At 31.6% G+C, this 20,130-nt stretch overlaps 2 protein-coding genes across 2 annotated transcripts; one reads left to right on the plus strand and one right to left on the minus strand.

Annotated features, from left to right (window-relative positions):
- The first annotated feature begins 5,879 nt into the window (after positions 1 to 5,879).
- On the plus strand, positions 5,880 to 13,384 carry LOC131628597 (uncharacterized). Its single transcript, XM_058899435.1, has 18 exons — positions 5,880 to 6,367; positions 6,929 to 7,153; positions 7,734 to 7,797; positions 7,892 to 8,021; positions 8,115 to 8,259; positions 8,472 to 8,720; positions 8,801 to 8,885; positions 9,569 to 9,671; positions 10,209 to 10,334; positions 10,415 to 10,528; positions 11,066 to 11,184; positions 11,304 to 11,391; positions 11,492 to 11,584; positions 11,695 to 11,784; positions 11,929 to 12,048; positions 12,161 to 12,252; positions 12,390 to 12,447; positions 12,945 to 13,384. Exons 1-18 carry the CDS (start codon positions 6,178 to 6,180, stop codon positions 13,020 to 13,022), a joined length of 2,169 nt encoding a protein of 722 aa, XP_058755418.1. The 5' UTR covers positions 5,880 to 6,177; the 3' UTR covers positions 13,023 to 13,384.
- Positions 13,385 to 14,100: 716 nt separating this feature from the next.
- LOC131628598 (early light-induced protein, chloroplastic) lies at positions 14,101 to 15,189 on the minus strand. Its single transcript, XM_058899436.1, has 3 exons — positions 14,906 to 15,189; positions 14,684 to 14,785; positions 14,101 to 14,562 (listed from the first exon to the last, which is right to left on the minus strand). The coding sequence occupies exons 1-3, from the start codon at positions 15,053 to 15,055 to the stop codon at positions 14,218 to 14,220; spliced, it is 597 nt and encodes a 198-aa protein (XP_058755419.1). The 5' UTR covers positions 15,056 to 15,189; the 3' UTR covers positions 14,101 to 14,217.
- Positions 15,190 to 20,130: the final 4,941 nt, after the last annotated feature.

Here is a 20,130-nt window from a genome sequence, read left to right on the forward strand (position 1 = left end):
AAACCTCCTGCGATCGTATCATTTTTCAATTTTGTCAAGAATTAGGCATTCTCGATATCTTAAATTTTGCCTAAATTGCTTGGTGCCTGCACTCTTTCGAAAGTTCTAGTTCATGTGAGTGCATCCTCTGTTTCTCATCCTATGAGGTAATATCATTTCACTTATCTCTTTGTTCGTAAGTTTTTATATCTTGCGTTGCTTATCTATGTCTCTTGAAATTTGATTGTATGTTTATGTGATATAATTTATGTATGATGCAATCTCATGAATGTTCACTTCCAATTTTTTTACTAATTAATATATGAGTCTTTTCAATCCATATGCTTAAAGTGACTTCATGCCTTAATCATTTGTATTTCATCATCATATACATCTCATGACATAAATTCACATTTGAAGTATCTTTAATGCTATTAATGGTTGAGCATGTTATTTATCATTTCTTGCATAATAAATGTTTGAGCATGTTATAATGGTAACATAATTCTTGAACTAATCATGACACTTCTTATGGAAACATTCCTGATATTGGTTTTGTGGTGATGTATCTACAGATTATCACCTTGCTAGAGCACATGCATATGCAGCATTTGGGAGCACCAATTGGAGGTGTCACGTAAACGTGAAGCTTTTGAAGCGGCTCAAGAACTTTTGAATACATTTTACTTCATGATCTTATGTTGCTTTATCATGCTTTCTATTTTATGATATCATGTTTTTCTATTATGCTTTTCGTATGCTTAATTTGTAATGAATTTCATACTACTTTGTCTGCATTGAATGCTTTATTTATATTCATTCCTTTTCACTTTAAGATCATTCTATGTCAGTTCTGTTATTGTTGATCAAATTTATCTTTGGAACACCTCTGAGTGGTATATGTTTTGTCGTGTGTTTTACTTGATGCTTCTTAGGTTTTGTGGCTTTTTCTCTTTTCGATGTTGTCAAAGGGGGGGGGGGGGGATATGGAGTTATGCAAGAAAGAACGAAGTTTGATTGCAAACATTAAAAGTATGATGCACATATTCAGAGGGAGATATGATCAGAGACTACAAATACATCATATGTTTTTCCATCATAAAAAAGGGGGAGTATGTGAGTGTAATATCCTCTCTTAGATGTTTTGAATGATGTCAAAACTAGGAATTATGTTGTATTTGTACATTGGATCTTATCTCTTTATGTCTTAGTTGCATTTTCATCTTAGGATACTTAGGGAACAAGTCAAAAGCATTTGGTCAAGTTAAAAATATCACTATTTTCTGAAAATCATGTTTGGAGTCGACTTATTCGTGTTAGGAGTCGACTCCCATTGCAGCATTTTGAAAGAAAACTTTCTGTCAAAAAGGAGTCGGTACATAGGGGCTTTGAAGTCAACACACAAAACTAAGGAGTCGACTCCCTCGAGCTGTGGATCGACTCCAACTGAAAGATTTTTGCATTTTTAATCTCTGTCCAATATGAGTCGACTCCCAGGTATTTGGAGTCGATACATAACATGAAGGAGTCGACTCCCACGTGTTATGATTTGTTGAGTTGATTGTAATCTATGTGATTGTAATTGGTTTCTCACATCAATAAAATTCAAAGAAAAATATGGTTTGAATTGATTACACACAGAGTGTTCGACAAATTGCTTAAGTCGCTTTTGTGTGTTAAATTCTTTGGAAATTGGTTACTACTGGTGATTTATATTCGAAGGTAAATTGTTGGATTGGAATCTTTTATGTCCACTTGGATTGGAATCTTAGGCAATATGGGTCGACTCCCTTGATCTTAAAAGTCGACTCCCATTTCGAATGGATTGACTCCCACTGTTCAAAATGTCCAATTTTGTATTTTTTTGTCTTATTCTTTCACACACACTCACACACACACACACACACACATATATATATATAGTCATTCGTGCATCATTTCTCACCATTGAAACAAAAAATATACATTTTCACGATTTTCATCATCTCTCATTGTATACATACAACAACTACACCTCATCATTTTTGTTGTGTGATCAAGAGATAGTTTGATAAGGTCCAATTAGGATTTGGTGTAATCAATTGGGTTGAAAGATCTTTGGGAGTTTCAAGATAAATCCATTTGGGGTTTCCTTCCAAGATCAAGGATTGATTTGGGAGTTTTGCATAACATTATACAATTTGGATTTAGCTGAGTGAAAGCTTTGAAGAACGGAGATTTTTGTCAAAGGAGTAACGGTAACCGGAGGATCACTTTGGTAATCTTGGGTCACGATAAGTTCGCAATTTGGATTCAGCTGAGTGAAAACTTAGACGAAAAGAGTTAAGTCGAAGGAGTAACGATTACCGGAGGATCAAATTAGAAGTATCGGGTTACTTGGTCGAGCTCAAGATCAAGGGAAGAGAAGAAGATAGGATCAACATCAACTATAGGGTTTGAAGGGTTCAATTGCTACTTTTTCACTTGTAAACTACATTTGCAAATGTTGATTTTTTATTATCTCAATTCCTTTGGAATTGGGGGCAGGCATACCCATAACGAGGCCAATTGGGGGAACTGCCCTACCAGATCCCTCTCTCTCTCTCTCTCTCTCTCTCTCTCTCTCTCTCACACACACACACACACACACACACACACACGCACACACGCATTTGCATGCAAATTGTTAAGCCGTTGATTGTGCACTTGATACATAGAGATTATTTCTTTGTTTAATACTTCAAACAATTTTGCTGAGTTGATTATAATCTATGTGATTGTAATTGGTTTCTTATATTAACAAAATAAAAAAAATCTAGTTTGAATCAAATGCACTTAAAGTGTTCGACAAATTGCTTAAGTTGATTTTTGTGTATTATTTCATTAGAAATTAGTTACTACTATGTGATTATATTCAAACGCAAATCGCCAAAAATATATTGGTCGTCTTTCCCATCTTACGTATTTGTTCTATCAGTTTACGCATATCCAGTCTTTTCGATAACGGTTTGGGATATACGATTCTTGAGCCGTGATTGTTTCCGCGCACCATATTTAAACATTTTTTAATACAAAATTTTATTGAGAAAATTTCTATCTATTCACTCCCTCTAGATTATAGCTTATCATCTAACACTAGAATTAACGCAAATACGTAATTTGAAGAAAATATCAAGACAAAGACAACAACAAAGTTAATAAAAGTGATATCAATCATACATGAATTGAAAGTAAATAATTCACAAGGTACATAACCAACATATAATGTTTACCAACCAGTATATCCAAAATACCAAGATACTAATACCAGTTGTTCGAAGATAATAAAGATACCAAAATGACATAATTAAAACTAAAATTAGCACTATAGTCAGGCAAATTGACGCCTGTACTATACAAATAAGCATTGAAGTCAGTTGAATTGGGACTTCCTGCAGGTGTCCTGGACACTACATCACTCAATATCGAAATCTCTTGGAATTTTAACGTTTGAAAAGACATCGTTAGAGCTGAGTGTTGTCATTGGAGGCACCGTCATCAACGAGACTTAACTGACGTTGTAACACCAACCAAAATTAAATCAACTCTTAATTATGTGTATTGGTATAAATCAGTTACAAATTGAGTTTTTCTGAGAAGCATTCAACAAACATATGACTACCAAACATCATAAAAACCATTTCTTCATTTCCCCAATGAAGCATTCACACCAACGTCACATTCAATCGACCAGTCTACTCACCGATAACCCCATCAACCCAAACAACACAACTCAATTACAATGACATGGACAACAAACTTAATTACAAGAACGTGTTTATGTAAGATTGCAAGAACTTCTTAAAGAATTTGGTGATGGTGATGCTCCAGGGATCTCGTATCAAATACCTCAGGTGAATCAACATAGACCTATACGAGAAAAGATACCTAGAGGATGTGGAGCCGATGAAATATATGATCAAATAAGTCGTTATCATTAGTATTGTAAAAAATATTCTCGTATTTGATTCAATTTAAATTAAATATTATTAGTTTTATTCAAAATAATTTAATTAATTAATTGTGTCAATTTTTAAAAAATTATAACACATTGAAGCCAAGAATTGACACTTTCTTTTAACATTAATACATAGCGCCAATTCGCTGGACTTGGTAGGGAGAACCACGGTTCGATCCCCCGCAACTGCGATCGGGAGGGGGCTTGACCCACTTGATGCCAGAGCTGTTCCCCCGAACCGGACTAAACCGGTGGTTATAAACCAAAAAAAAAAAAAAAAATACATAGCGCCAATTTGGTCGACTATAGGCTATAGCCAATTCAATTGATGCTTGTTTGCATAGTATATGCTCTAATGTACACATAATTTTTTATTTATTTAAAATATGAGTAGTTTGGAAATTAAAAGGAAAACGCGATTATTTAAAGAATTTGAATTTTGTTGAAAAACATGATAATGTTGAAAAAAAAGTCGTATTCTAATATCGTATAGACAAATGCTTGAAATAAAATCTTGCAAGAAAACAAATAAATACTAGTACTATTTATTTTCTTTTTTTGTCGGTGGGATTGAATTGTCAATATAGTACTTCTATATTCTATATAATTATTCTACTTAGTACTTGGCCAATATCCACTGAAGTGGAGAATGATCTGCTAATAGGAACAATCTTACCCACAGATTGATTCAAAGACTTTCTGTGTTCAACAAGTTTTTTTTTTTGATATTTTATTATTGAAATTATAATTAGAATTTATTTTATTGAAACAAACTTGCGACCTAAGTTAGGTGGTATAATAATAATTAATAAATATTATCAAATTTATTATATGCATAAATGAAAATTAGATAAATAAAAAACAATGTATTTAGTTTAATTTTTTTTAATATTTACATTTTGAATTAATATACAATATATTGAAAAAGATGGATCGAGTATTTGTTTAAAAAATTAAAAAGATGTTTTTTAGAATAATGTTTTTAAAATTATTATTTTTAAGAATATTATTTATACCTATTAGTTTGGCTTAAATTTAGATTTGCTAATTATAAAATTTATTTAAATTAAAATTATAAAAAATAAAAATAATAATAAATATGAATGATAATGAAAAGTTATAGTTGATTAAATTTATTCTTTAAATTTTGAAATAAAAATAGGAGAATCGTGTGTAAATAATATTTTCGAGAATAACATTTTTTTAAAATATTTTGCAAAAAATTTCAATCAAAAATAAAAATATTGCATTATCATATTCATATCTCTAAAATATTTATTCAGTTATTGAAACAAGCACAATTATATCTTTTCATAAAAAAAATGCATTTTTTCTCAAACAATTTTAAAAAACTAATTCCAATAGATGTATATATATTGTTGAAGAGTTTGTTATACATTATTATAGTTATACTTACACATTTATGATAATGATTGTCATTATTTTTAAAAATGGTAGTATATTGTTTAGCATTAGGATTTATATTGAGACTTAGATAAGTCAAGTGTTAGGCTAAATGCACAATTATGTTAGGTCATTAAAATTATGTGCATAAGTTATTCCCCCATAATTACAACTACTTTATTCACAATATGTGTCGTTATTTATCCATTTGCAATGCAATAGAATTTATATCAAATCAAATATCAAAAACTCCGAAAGCTAGGTTATACCAACTAATTTCAACAAAATATAAAATTATTGAATATAAGATGTTATTATTGTCTTATTATTCACGAATCACAATAGTTATAGACTATAGTTTAGTTATACTCATCCTTCACTGTATTTAATTAAATAAATAAATATTAGAAATTTAAAAAAAAATCGATTTCGAGGAAATTCAAATTAAGACTTGTTTGGATTGCATCATTTTATCCCCATCGGCGACGTTAAAACCTTATTACTATTAACAGATAATAACCACTCATCCAAACAAGTCCATATAATTAATTCATTTTTCTCTGCAAAACCTTCGTTTCGAAGAAGCTCCTCTTATCGTTCTTCTTCTTCTCTTCTTCTCTTCTTCTTCTTCTACACTCTCTCTGTTCCCTTCGAGATTTTCAAAACGCATCTCCATTTACGTTTTTGGATCAAACACTTTCGATCTCTCTGCCGACTCTGCGAGTTTTCACACAATGCCGTTGCTTTGAATCTTCCTCCAAATCAGAGCAAACGAGATTTGAACACTATCGCCGACAATAACCGTTTTTTTCTCACGAATGGGGTCGATACCGTCAACGCCGCGTAGAGGTAGTGAATTCTCGCCGGAGACGGTGGAGTATCTGATCGGGACTTTTGTTGGCGGTGAATCCTTTCCTCTATCGTCGGAGTTTTGGCAGAAATTGCTGGAGCTTCCTCTCAATGTTCAATGGCCTGGTGAACGTGTTCAACAAGCTTGTGAGCTATTAGGTTAGTCGTCTTCTGATTACAATTTACTTTTAGGCTTGAAATGGATAGTGGATTCAAGAGGAAACTTCAATTGATCCATTTGTGGACAATAACACAAGCTTATAGCTAGGTTTTATCGAATTCAATTGCTAGAATGTTAGAATATGATTTTCTTTTATCTCAAAATGATGATAATAGTTAAGCATGCTATTTGTGATGTCTCAAAATATTGGATTCTAATAGAAATATAGAATTAGTTTAGTTTGCATGGTTGATTATTGAAGTGTGATTTACCTTTCACAAAAGTTAAGAGGACAATGAATGCAGTTTTTAAGAGGATTGGGTTTGCCATCCAAAAAGAGGTAGCGGTGCTGCTTGATGCTCGTTTGCTTGCTATTTCTGTATAATATTGATTATATAATTAAATCTTCCTATGAGAAGTGATTCTGGATGATTTTTAGTTTTAATCTCTTCAATTCCATAGAGTACTTGTTATGTTGATTTTAATGTGATTAAATTTACTTGTCGTGGAAAGTTCTTATGTGAATTTTTGCTTTGGGATTTTTTAAAATTGTTTTGCAGCCAAAAACAATTGTCACACCAGGCATCTTGCAAAGCTTTTGTTTCATCTAGCATGCTACTTGCAAGAGTTCATGTCTACTTCTGATGTGCCACCTTTGGTTTATGAGAAGGCTGCTAATGCAGTGTATATCAGTTCTGTGTTTTTGAAGCACCTGATTGAAAGTGGCTTCCAGTTATACCTTTCTTTCGATGGTGATGAAGCTGTACTGAGGGATGTTTTGGGAGGTATGTATAAGTGCATGTTTGATTCTACTCTTGAGATCTGTAGATTAGAACCATGACTTGAGAAGGTTTCCAATGCAAAACAAACACACTATAACCATTGTTATTTCTTATTTAGAATTTAGATCTGCAAACATACCTCCGAACATGTGGCATACAAGACTCATGTAAAAGGCTTGAGCTAGATTTTGGCATTTACTTTGGTTAACATGTTGCAAATTATTGCATTTGATGTGATTTATGCAGTGTGGTTAAATGGTGGCCATGGCGTGGCATATTGTTTGACAACCGCCATAGGCAATATGTAAAGGGATGCCCACCATGGTGGCACAATAGCCAATAGGCCTCAACAGCGAGTTTACATGGCAGATTTTTGGCCACCTGCCATCGATAGCACTGGATATATCATCAAATATGCATGATTTTCACTTTTGTTTGATTTGAAAATTCTTAATGTTTCATGTGATTCATAATTTATTTTTCATTTTCTCATTTCAAGTCTCTATTTGTTTCTGTGTGCATTTCCAGGGTGATAAGATTATCCGAAATTCTTTTAACTTTTTTTTTTTAAATTTTTATACAGATCAAACCATTGAAAATCTTGTAATGCGGAATGTACTGAACTTTATAGTATCAGTAGAAGTGAGGTATATCTCGGCTCATAAGTATTTGACGGCTAATTCTTGTTGAGTTATTGTGTGAACTACCTGTCCTGACAGTTTTTTTAAATAATTATTGTAGTCCCAACACATTTCTTCTACATCTAGAGCTGCTTAATTTCATGATTATTGCAATGTCAACTCAGCTTCTCTGTGGACCATCTCCTGGACCAAATGATGTGAATCCATTTCTTGATGCCGCAATGGCTCAGGTTAGAAGTTGAAATTTTAACATCAACTGTTGTTCATCGAGTTATTATTTATTTGCTGATAAATAACAGGTTAGCACATTGTTGTTTTTGCAGGACAGCTCTCTGGTTGGTTTAGTTGTCCGTAAATTACTTCTAAATTTCATTATCCGCCGTAAGGTTCCATTTAATAGGGCAACTTATCCCATCTTGTATGACGAAAGTCAGAGTAGTGTGCTGCAGAGAGTTGGTTCTGCAGCTGGTACGAACTGGTGACTGGATATACTTATCTATTTAATATTTACGGTTTTTTTGAAGTCAAATATGCCTTTTAGATATCGTTGTTGTTATTATTATTATTATTATTATTATTATTATTATTATTATTATTATTATTTTCTAATTGCTTCAAGATTCTTGTGAAAGTTGGGAACTTATTTGATAGCTTTTATATTTTGATTTATTGCCTTGCAGCAAATATTGTTTTATTGCCATTCAGTTATTTGGTCAGTTCAAGTGGTGAAGGGTCAAGAAATGCTATAGCGGATAGCAGTCTTGACGCGCTTCTTGTTCTCATTCATTATCATAAATGTGCTGTGAGTGAAGACTACTCTGCCATTGAAAATAAAAAATCTTCAGCTTCAGATTTATTACTCAAAGAAAATCCTCATTTTTCTGATAACCCTTACTGCAAAGCCTTAGAGCATGCAATTGACTGTGAATGTAATACATTTTTCATACCTATATATACCATTTTAATTGATTAAGAAAGCTAGCCGTTTTTAATCAGTCTTTAAATGCAGTGGATCGTGTAGACGTTGAAGGAAATGCGCACAGTGGTCAACACATAAAGTTACCTTTTGCTTCTTTGTTTGATACCCTTGGCATGTGAGTATCTTGGTACCTGTATATGTGTTTGAAAATTAATATACTGTTATTATGTCCAGAATGTCCATATATAATGAGTCAAACTCTGCAAAATTTAATTCATATGTTTGTAATTGTATATTATTATCATGGTGGTAACTTGTATTGATCAGAATATCTGCCAGATGTAGATCAATCTTATTATGATATTGTGAAAATTGATTCACCAATTAGTTTTCTGTTCACCAATCAATACTTAGAAGTTGTAGATCAATCTTATATTTTTCTGTTCACCAATCAATACTTATATCAAAGAGAAGGAAGGGAAAGTAAAAGAAAAGCAGGAAATCACAATTTATTCCATTTTCCCCCATTTCATATTTGCTATTCAGTCAGGCAGTATGGATTTCATCTTATATATGTTAGCACATAATTGGTTATTTATAGTTTTGCGTATCTGTTACCTTTGAAGCTCAATTATCGTGTGGCCAATGGCTATAATTCCAGTTTTTTATTAAGTGTTCTTCATTTTCGCTGCTCATAGATACAGCTAAAACTCATGGATTTCTTGCCACTTTGGATATTTTTTTATATGTATTCGTAACTTGATATTTAATGTCCGACACTCGTACTAGTTGCAATTGATTATTTTGGATTTTTCACATTTGTGTTTTAAAAACCAGGCATCTTTTATTCCTCTACAGGTGCTTAACTGATGAGACAGCGGTCCTACTGCTTTACTCGTTGTTGCAAGGAAATTCTTCCTTTTTGGAGTATGTCTTGGTGCGGACTGATATGGATACTTTGGTATGAGACAGCAAACTTGAATTTCTCTAATGAAAGAAAATGGAATTAATTTATTATTATTTATGGGAGAAATGCAATCGCCTTATTTGAGATATCTTTAACTGGCATACACCTTTTTATTTTTTAAACAAACACTTGCCACCCTTGTTTTTTGTAGAAGTAGCACTCATTTTCCCGTAGGTCAGTTAAATGACACGCACACTCTTTATTTTTACAAGATAGAAAGGAGGTCAGTGTAATTGAGGGGAGTTTTGTATTTTTTTCAAAAAAGTAGGGGTATTTATCATTGGGGTATATATTTGAGAAGGTGCGTGAAATTTCCCTTAATTTATATATTTAAAAAGCAAAATAACAATTTTTAGATCAAGTTCGATAAGACTTGTTACTTTGCAAAACAGGTATTCACTTTATTATCATATGATGTGATATATGTAACCACTTGATTTAAGTCATTGTAAGTCATATGGGTCCGACTGATAACATCTAGAATGGCTAAAGATTGAGTCTTACTCCGATTCTTGTTTATGACATTAACAGTTAATGCCGATTCTGGAAGCTCTATACAATGCTCCAACAAGGACAGCTAATCAAATATACATGCTGCTGATTGTATGTCTTATACTTAGTCAAGACTCTTCTTTCAATGCAAGCATTCATAAGTTGGTAAGAGTTTTATTCTCCATTAGAATATTCCTAGAACTGCAACAATTTTGTTAAATGTTAATTAGGTTATAAATGAGCAGATATTGACGGGTGTTCCATGGTACAAAGAACGTCTCCTCCATCAGACCTCTCTTGGTTCTCTTATGGTCATAATTCTTATCAGAACTGTACAGTATAATTTGTCCAAACTACGGGTATGATTCTTAAGCTTAGTTCGATTATTAATCTATTCTCTTGTAAGTTGCATCTAATTTATTAAATGTCCTTTTCTACTTGGCCTATTAATTTGGTTATTACTGAGATGTGATACTGTTATCTGTATCGATTGGTGGAATATATAAACCTGTTGATACTGTTGACTGCTCTGTTTCTCTTTTATGGCAATTAATTTTCCCTGCTCTAGTTCACTTGATGATATTTAACTCGCAATGACGAATATTTAATTTTCTTTTGATGCTTAATTGCATCTGGCATGGTTTACTGTTATAACCTTGGTTTGCCTTGAAATTTTAAGAAGGCATTAAGATTTGTTTTATGTACTAAAAGCAGTGATTATTACATATATCATATGCCAATCGATACATGTAGAATGGACATATTTCAATCTTAGAAATGTTTCTGATACATGGTTAGACAAGTAGTTTATATGGAATGAACTACTAAATTACTCTTATTTTGTATAGATTTTTGTTCTTCTGACAATCTGTTATTATTCATTAAAATAATGATAGGATGTATATCTCCACACAACATGTCTGGCAACTTTGGCTAACATGGCACCTCATATCCATCGTTTGAGTGCATATGCATCTCAAAGACTAGTTAGCCTTTTTGATATGCTTTCACGCAAGTATGTTCCCCTTCTTTCTCTACCTTCATAATGTACCATTTTCATTTAAAATGTATACCTTTTAGAGCTGATTGTGATCTCTGGTATTAAAATTTGACAATATCCTTCCTTCTCATTAGGTATAATAAATTAGCTGATCGCAGAGATAATAAGCTTCATATTGCAAAGGGAAACTCAATTGAAGGAAACAACTTTGTAGAAGATGTGGTATATATATTATATATTGTCTTAGTGCTTTTATGGCTCTTATTGATTACAACCGTTAGATCACTCTTTTTCTAAATTATTATGTATTTGTTTAATGCAGTCAACTGAATTGCAAATTTATACTGACTTCTTGAGGCTTGTACTAGAAATAATAAATGCAATTCTGACTTATGCACTGCCTCGGAACCCAGAGGTTTGATTTGATTTTCTACTTGATTAATTGAAGATTTATCACATCTATTTTTATCTAGTTCAAAATTATCCAAATTTACATTACTGTTATGCTTTATTCGACTGGAGCAGGTAGTGTATGCAGTAATGCACAGGCAGGAAGTCTTTCAGCCATATAAGAGTCACCCACGCTTCCACGAACTCCTTGAAAACATTTACACCGTATGTTTTATATATATTATATTTTTGTGAGTTATAATAGATGCTTACCCTTTGAGACCTGCAAATTTTAAAGGAGTGTGTTTTGTGCAGTTTTTACATCAATTTGTTGTGTCATTGAAAAATGTATTTATTGAATATTTGCAGGTATTAGATTTTTTCAATACTCGTATGGATGCTCAAAGAGTGGACGGTGACTGGTCAGTCAATGAAGTGCTCCAAGTGATAATTGTCAATTGTCGTTCTTGGAGGGGTGATGGGATGAAGGTAACATAAGAAAAGAATTGTGATTTGTGGTTTGTTTCCAGTTGGGAATATATGATTAAGAATTTAATAGTATTACTTGTCCCATTTTTATGACACTGTTTATTTTTGGCAGATGTTTACTCAACTGCGCTTCATGTATGAACAAGAGAGCCATCCAGAGGAGTTTTTTATCCCATATGTCTGGCAGCTTGTACTATCCCATTGGTATGGTTCTTAGTCTCGACGCTACCTGTAGATATTTTACACTTCACAGTTTCAAATTTGTGGTTTTATTTCATTTCTTTCCTTTCAAATTTTTCATTCTTTGCATGTCACTAATGCAAAAATTGTGTCCTCTCCAGTGGATTTACATTCAACACAGAAGCCATAAATTTGTTTCCAGTTGATCTACACCCAGAAGTACGTATCTGACTCTCTCCTTTTATGTTTGAGTATACAACTTCTAATCAAGTTGTATAACTGTACTTCCTCTATTTTTTCTTGGGTGATAATAACATTTCTATATTTTATTATATTAGTTTTTATTATGATGGATAAACATAAATGCACTTTCTTTTTTATATTTCTTGGGTGATAACATTTCTATATTTTATTATATTAGTTTATGTTATGATGGATAAACATAACTGCACTTTTTTTTTTGGGGTGGTAACATTTATATATTTTATTATACAAGTTTTTATTATGATATGGATAAACACCAACAAAAATTATGATTTTGACATCTCATTTGTTTAGTGTGCATAATTGAAGACACATTTATCATCTAAGAAACCTAAGTCTTGTCTGTTAGACAAAATCAAACCCCACAATTTATTATACATCATGGTCTCAATTTTGTATTGCTGATTTCTTTACATTGTTTCTGTCATTGATTTTTTATGAATGAATTGCAGAAACTTGAAAATGGGGTGGTGGAAAGCACACTCCTAAATGGTGATTTTGACAAGCCTGAGTATCAGCTTGATCCATAGATGCTTGTATTGTTAGGACAAACGTGGCTGCCAATTATAATAGCTATTTGTACATATAAAGTAGCTGATAAGATTTCTGAATTTAAAAAAAAAATAGATGCTATGATGTGTATTGTTTTGTCATTCTTTCTGTTCATATAATATGTGAGTGTAGAGGTTCATTCCTTTAGATGAAAATGAGATATCCATGTATTGAATAAGCATAAAGTGTTCATGCCAGTTCCAATTGCACGGGTTTTGTAGATCAAAGAGTTCCACGTTCTCTATTACGTGTCTACATTTGTGTCAGCATTCTTGTTAAATTTATATCAAATTATACAATGTATAGTGTTATACCAAAGTTACATGTTTATCATGATTCATCAATTTGTTAAGTGTTAGACAAGAGAAAGGGATATGTAATATTGTTTCAGTTGTAGTGTATCTTTTTCTTATACTATTGAAAAAGTCAAAATTGATATTGATATGTTTAGATGTAATTGAATAAAATTGATTTTGTCTTTAAAACTGATTTTCATTTTAATCTAGAAATTGGAGTATGTGATTGTATAATCGTTTTTACATTTTAACTAATTAATCAGCTAATATTTAGATAAATGTATTGAATAATTTATTACTATCTAATTTTTCTTTTTGATAAAATTAAAACTTAATTCTAATCACCATGTTTTAATATGAACGTAATTATTTTCATTGCGAGGGCATAATTTTCTGATATGAACTAAGTTATTGTAAGAGAGCAAGAATTTTAAGATTTCCTTATTATACTTGGTTCTGGTATATTTTTCTATAATTGTTGTAATTTATTTTTTTTTCAATAGACTTTCTTTAAAAATCTCTCATGTCACCCTTGGGTATATGTTTCCAAAATTTGCTCTATACTATCGAAGGTGCATTTATTGGACTATTTTTATTTTTAAATTTAACATTGAATATTATTTTGTAGATGCATTATCGAAATTTCTGTATTATGATTTTGGCAGAATATGAACGCTCACTTTGATTTTTATATGGTTATATTTACCAAGCAAATATTCCTCAAAAATTGGACAGTTATGAGCTTTAAGGCTTCACATCATATCAAGAAAATAGCTTAAGATTAATGTTACAATTCTTTATGAGTTATGACATTACATAAGCATGTCTGACCACATCCTGTAACCTAAGAAGCCATAACTTGTGCTGTAGAAATCTATTACACAAGGGAAGTACCCTTAACATACTCTGTGAATGCCAAAGCAACTAAACCTAACATAGCAATTCTTCCATTCCACAACTCTGCGTCTGAGGACATGATACTTTTAGATTTAGACTCAACACTAACACCTTGCAAAAATGGAATCAATGAAGCAAGTGTCAACAACACACTTGTCCCCAAGAACCATGGAACTCCACCACCAGATAACTGTTCACCCAAACCCTGTCCTTTTGCTATCTCCACCCCTATTGCGGCTACAAAACCAATCATAGCCAACCTTCCATTGATCCTTTCTGGTGCCGGCCCACTAAATGCCATCAAATCCGAAAACTTTGTGCTCATCTGTCATTATAACATCAATATTATTATTATTTAAAGGGTCACATTAATTTCTACCAAAATTAATGCTTAACATAAGTAATCAAACATATAAAACATAGTAATTATGTGTTACTATGGTCACCTTTGGTGGACGAGTATAGGCTGGTTGAGGTGTTGGTATGGGTGTTGGTGCAATTGGTGTAGTTGGGTCTACAGGCACCTTTGATTGCTCTTTCGGCTCTCCCTGAATAATTTAACAAGTAATTAGCAACCCATCATCCTTAAATCGTAAAAATATTTCATATGCACAAGCAAAAATTACATAAAAATAACCTTAAAATATGTTTGAATAAACCATAATTACCTCAGCCATAGATCGAACTTTGAGGCTAACATTCCTTCTGAGGCTTGGACTGTAGACAGAAGGGATATTGGTAAACTGGTTAACCCTAGATCTGCTAGAAATGTTAGTCATGGAGCTTGACATGATTGATTGATAAGATGAAACAGCCATTGATAACAGTTTCTTAATGGAACAATGCAAAACTCAAGAATCAAAGAGATAGACCAAAGTCTTTCCTGAATCTCGAAAATAAAACTCTTACAGAGCTAATAACTTAGATGGTTAAAGTTGGTAGATGAAGCATTGAAGAAAGTTGGTTATATAGAATAGAATGGAAAGCATATTGTGGTGGATATTTAAGTTCCACGTAGTGTGTAAAAAGATCCTAAAAGGTAATTGATTCACGTGGACTCATTTGTCGACACATGGTAAAAGCAACAGACGTGGCTATAGTTACAACCACAAAGTACTGCTGTACACAGAATATTGAGGTTGTAAACTTGGTTCACTCGGGACCTCAATTGTTGCTTTTACTGTTTTATTAATATTAAATAGTTTCTAGATTATTCTTTAGAGAATTAAAAAAAAGAAGAAGCATAAACCATGATTTAAAAAGTATTTATGCGTAAAAAATAAAATCATTCATGTCAAATAGTTATTCTTATATATGATAGAAAAAATATAGATTTCATAAATTAATCAAATAATAATTTATTTTCAACAACAAATTATTTTTTAACAAAAGAATTTTAAAACAAATTTACATACAAACTAAAATATAACAAATATTTTTTAAAAATCTATAAAAACAAAAAGCTTAGTCTGGAATATTCGTTGCTCTATACGGGACGAAATGAAAAATTAAGAGTTAAATATATTTTTGTTCTCTATAAAATAATTATTTTATTTTTGGTTTCTATAAAAGCAAATGACATGTTTTGATCTCTATAAAATTATTATGCACGTAGTTTTATTCTTTATTATTAAACCAATGTGTATTTTTGAATTATTATTTTGCAGACATATTAAAACGTTTTAAAAAGTTTCTTAAAAAAAACGCAAAATTTAAAAGTAAATATTTGAAACTTAAATGGAAATTTAATATTTATATAAATTAACAACATTAATATTACATTATTCAAAATATTGAATAATAATGAGAACATGAAGTTATTGATCAAAATATTTCGAAATCAACGGGAACCTGAAGTTATTGATTAAAATATTGATTATTAATGGGAACATGAAATTACTGATCAAAATATAGAATATTAACGGTAATATAAAGTTATTAATCACAATATTAAATATTAACGGGAACCTGAAATTAATGATTAAAATATTGAATATTAACATGAACATGAAATTACTGATCACAATATTGAATATTCACGAGAACTTGAAGTTACTAATTAAAATATTGAATATTAACGGGAACATGAAATTACTGATCAAAATATTGAATATTAACGGGAACATGAAGTTACTGATCACAATATTAAATATTAACGAGAACCTAAAGTTACTGATTAAAATATTGAATATTAACGGGAACATGAAGTTACTGATCACAATATTTAATATTAGCAAGAACTTGAAGTTACTGATTAAAATAATAAATATTAACGGGAACATGAAGTTACTGGTCAAAATATTGAATATTTACGGGAACATGAAGTTACCGATCACAATATTGAATATTAACGGAAACCTGAAGTTATTGATTAAAATATTTAATATTAACATTAAGTTAGTGATAAAAATATTGAATATAAACGGGAACATGAAGTTACTATCAAAATATTGATTATTAACGGGAACATGAAGTTACAAAAGGCTATTTAGACACAATTTTATTTTGGTGCTTTCATTTTTGTTCTTGATTTTTTTAGATACAATTTGTTCTGGACCGGCCCAATCTCGTCAATTGGGCCATTCCCGCCTTCGGCCCAATACGCGTCAGATTACATATGGCAGTTTCCGTCCGACCAGACCGGGCAAACTTGCCAAGTAACCGACCACGAGGACCCCTCGTGCTCGGCAAACAACCAGTCCACGCGTCTCCTAAATATCCGCCCCAGAAGGAGGAGTCTAATCCGCTAAAAAAGCATCCTATAAATAACCCTCTACATACAGAGGGCGAGGTAATCTTTTCTTATCCCAAAACTCTTTCACGTTGTTGTACCTTGTGGAATACATACTTACTTTGGCATCGGAGTGCCTTGCAGGTACAACCCCTTTTTTCTCACATCCATCATCCCGAACTTCAAGCCTTCATTGTTGCTGGCCACCTGATCTGCTCGGTAAAGATCACAATTTATTGTTAATTATTTTTATTTTTTTCACAAAATATTAATTACTTTTAATATAAAATTTTTCTATTAAAAAATATACATATGAAACAAATGCGCGTTCCGTACCAGAACCCGTGCGAACGCACGGATTTGTTACTAGTTCTTATATATGATTGAAAAAATATAGATTTCATAAATTAATCAAATAATAATTTATTTTCAACAACAAATTATTTTTTAACAAAAGAATTTTAAAACAAATTTACATACAAACTAAAATATAACAAATATTTTTTAAAAATCTATAACAAAAAAAAGCATATTTTTGTTCTTATGAAAAATTAAGAGTTAAATATATTTTTGTTCTCTATAAAATAATTATTTTATTTTTGGTTTCTATAAAAGTAAATGACATGTTTTGATCCCTATAAAATTATTATGCACGTAGTTTTATTCTTTATTGTTAAACCAATGTGTATTTTTGAATTATTATTTTGCAGACATGTTAGAACGTTTTAAAAAGTTTCTTAAAAAAAACGCAAAATTTAATTTCTAAGTCGAGATTTTCATGACTTTTATCATTATCTTTTAAATTTTGAAAATTTCATATTCAATTCTTCTATTTTAAAAAATTCTAAAATTTTATAACTAAATATTTTATATTATTCTAAACATGTATAAAAACTATAACAAATATATGGTAGAAAACCGAACAAATAAAGACACAAGAGAACATTGATATTTAATGTGAGAAATCTTTAATATGAGAGTAAAAAACTCCGAGATACTCAGACTACAAAAACAACTAAATATAATCAAATAAGGGTAAAGAGAATGTCAAAGTGATTCACAAACTAGTGCTAACAACATCCAAATCACAAAATTGAAAAAAAAAAACAAATCAACATATTCAGTGCAAAGCAATTATCTCTCAACTCAAACTTTGTTTTGAAAATCCCAACGATTAAAAGGTAGATACGGATGTCGCGAACCTGTCATCCATAAATGAACTCGATCCAACAGTTAACGAATCCAAAATCGCTGATTTACTGAGACTGGTTTTAGAAAAACGGGAATTGGTTCCTCTCATTTTTTTCAATTCTATAGCTGACTTTTCTACTTTCTTCTCTCTCTCTCTCTCTCTCTCTCTCTCCCTCTCTCTCAACCCAAAATTGATCATCTCCATTTAAAATAAGTGAGACACAAGTGATATATCATATTTGGGCTTTTCTCCACATAGGAAAAAAGTCCAAACCCAACAAATTCCTCTCACACCTATGCAGAGGAAATCTCCAAATCGACTATATCATAACAAACTTCAAATTTTCTTCTTGGTAACGCTTTAGTCATCATATCAACACTATTATCATCTGTATGAACTTTAGATAAATCCAACAACTTAGCATCCAAAACATCATGTGTCCAATGATATCTCACATCAATGTGTTTGGACCTATTTTGAAAAGTCGAGATCTTACCAAGATGAATAGCGCTGTGACTATAAACAAATAACACATATTTGTCTTAAACAAACCTATGCTCCTGCAAAACATTTTTCAACCATAACAACTCTTTGCATGTTTTAGTAATGACAATGAACTCAACCTCTATAGCAGACAATGCTACATATTTTTGCAATCTGAACTGCCAAACCACAACCCCCTGCAAATTTAATCATGTAGCCCGAAGTGGACCTTTTGGAATCAATGCCTCCATTCATATCAGATTTAGACCACCCCTGTAGAATAAGCTTATCTCCTTCAAAGCAAAGTCTCACACAAGTAGTACCGCGAAGATACCTTAAAATCCATTTTTCAATATTCCAATGCTATATACTTGGATTTAACAAAAACCTACTTATTATACCAACAACATGTGCTATATATGGTCTTGTACACACCATTACATTCAATAAACTACCCACAACATACACAGGAACACATTTCATATTAAATGCTTCATCTTCACTTGAAGGACTTTGATTAGAAATCAAGTTGAAACAAGTTACAAGTGGAGTGCTTATCGCCTTATAATTTTCCATTTGAAATCCTTGCATCACTTTTGCGATATAATGTTCTTATGAGATCTATAGTTTCCTCTTCTTCTGTCATGCATGATTCTAGTGTCAAGAACCAGTTTAACTATTATCATGTATTTCATGGTAAATGACTCACCCTAATGCTTCTTTAACTTGTCAATGTTAGAAATACTTTCCCTACAATAAGCATATCAGCAACATATAACAATAGGATAATGAAGTTATCGTAAGAAATTTTCTAACAAAGACACAATGATCTGAAGTAGTCAGTCTTCTAGTATCCTTAATCACACATAACAGACTCAAACTACTTGTACCACGACCTTGGAGCTTGCTTCAACCGATACAAACTCTTTCTTAATCTATACATATGATATTATTTGCCTTTAACTGAAAAATCATCAAGTTGTTTCATGTAGATCTCTCCCTCCAAATCACCACGAAGGAAAGCCGTTTTCACATCCATTTGCTCAACCTCTTAATCAAGAGTAGTAATCAAACTCAACACGGTTCTGAATGATTAAATCCTTACAATAGGAAAGAAAATCTCATTAAAATCAACACTCTTTCTATGACGGAAACCTTTCACCACCAATCTGACTTTATACCTTGGACACTAAGAGTTGCTCTCATGTTTAACTATATAAATCCACCTATTTTCCAAAGCCCTTTTGCCTTCAAGAAAATTCACTAAATTATAAGTGTGATTAATTTCATCTCATCATGCATTGCATCCAACCACTTTTAATTTTCATAACTTTCCACAACCTCTTGAAAACAATTAGGTTTACCCTCATCAATCAAGATTGCATACTCATCAGAATTATACCTTGTAGAAAATAGTCTCTGACTGTTAGACCTCCTAAGTTGAACTTGAAATGATTATGGATCTTCACCAAGATTCTCATACTATG

This window comes from Vicia villosa, unplaced genomic scaffold (genome assembly GCF_029867415.1).
Source record: "Vicia villosa cultivar HV-30 ecotype Madison, WI unplaced genomic scaffold, Vvil1.0 ctg.000467F_1_1, whole genome shotgun sequence".
Classification (NCBI taxonomy): Eukaryota; Viridiplantae; Streptophyta; class Magnoliopsida; order Fabales; family Fabaceae; genus Vicia; species Vicia villosa.

Coding starts and splice junctions, on each gene's coding strand:
- LOC131628598 (XM_058899436.1), bottom strand. CDS start 15,055: ATGGCTGTTTCATCTTATCAATCAATCATGTCAAGCTCCATGACTAAC. Junction 14,786..14,905: donor AAGTTCGATCTATGGCTGAG/GTAATTATGGTT, acceptor TAAATTATTCAG/GGAGAGCCGAAAGAGCAATC. Junction 14,563..14,683: donor CCTATACTCGTCCACCAAAG/GTGACCATAGTA, acceptor TTATAATGACAG/ATGAGCACAAAGTTTTCGGA.
- LOC131628597 (XM_058899435.1), top strand. CDS start 6,178: ATGGGGTCGATACCGTCAACGCCGCGTAGAGGTAGTGAATTCTCGCCG. Junction 11,785..11,928: donor TCCTTGAAAACATTTACACC/GTATGTTTTATA, acceptor GAATATTTGCAG/GTATTAGATTTTTTCAATAC. Junction 12,448..12,944: donor CAGTTGATCTACACCCAGAA/GTACGTATCTGA, acceptor AATGAATTGCAG/AAACTTGAAAATGGGGTGGT.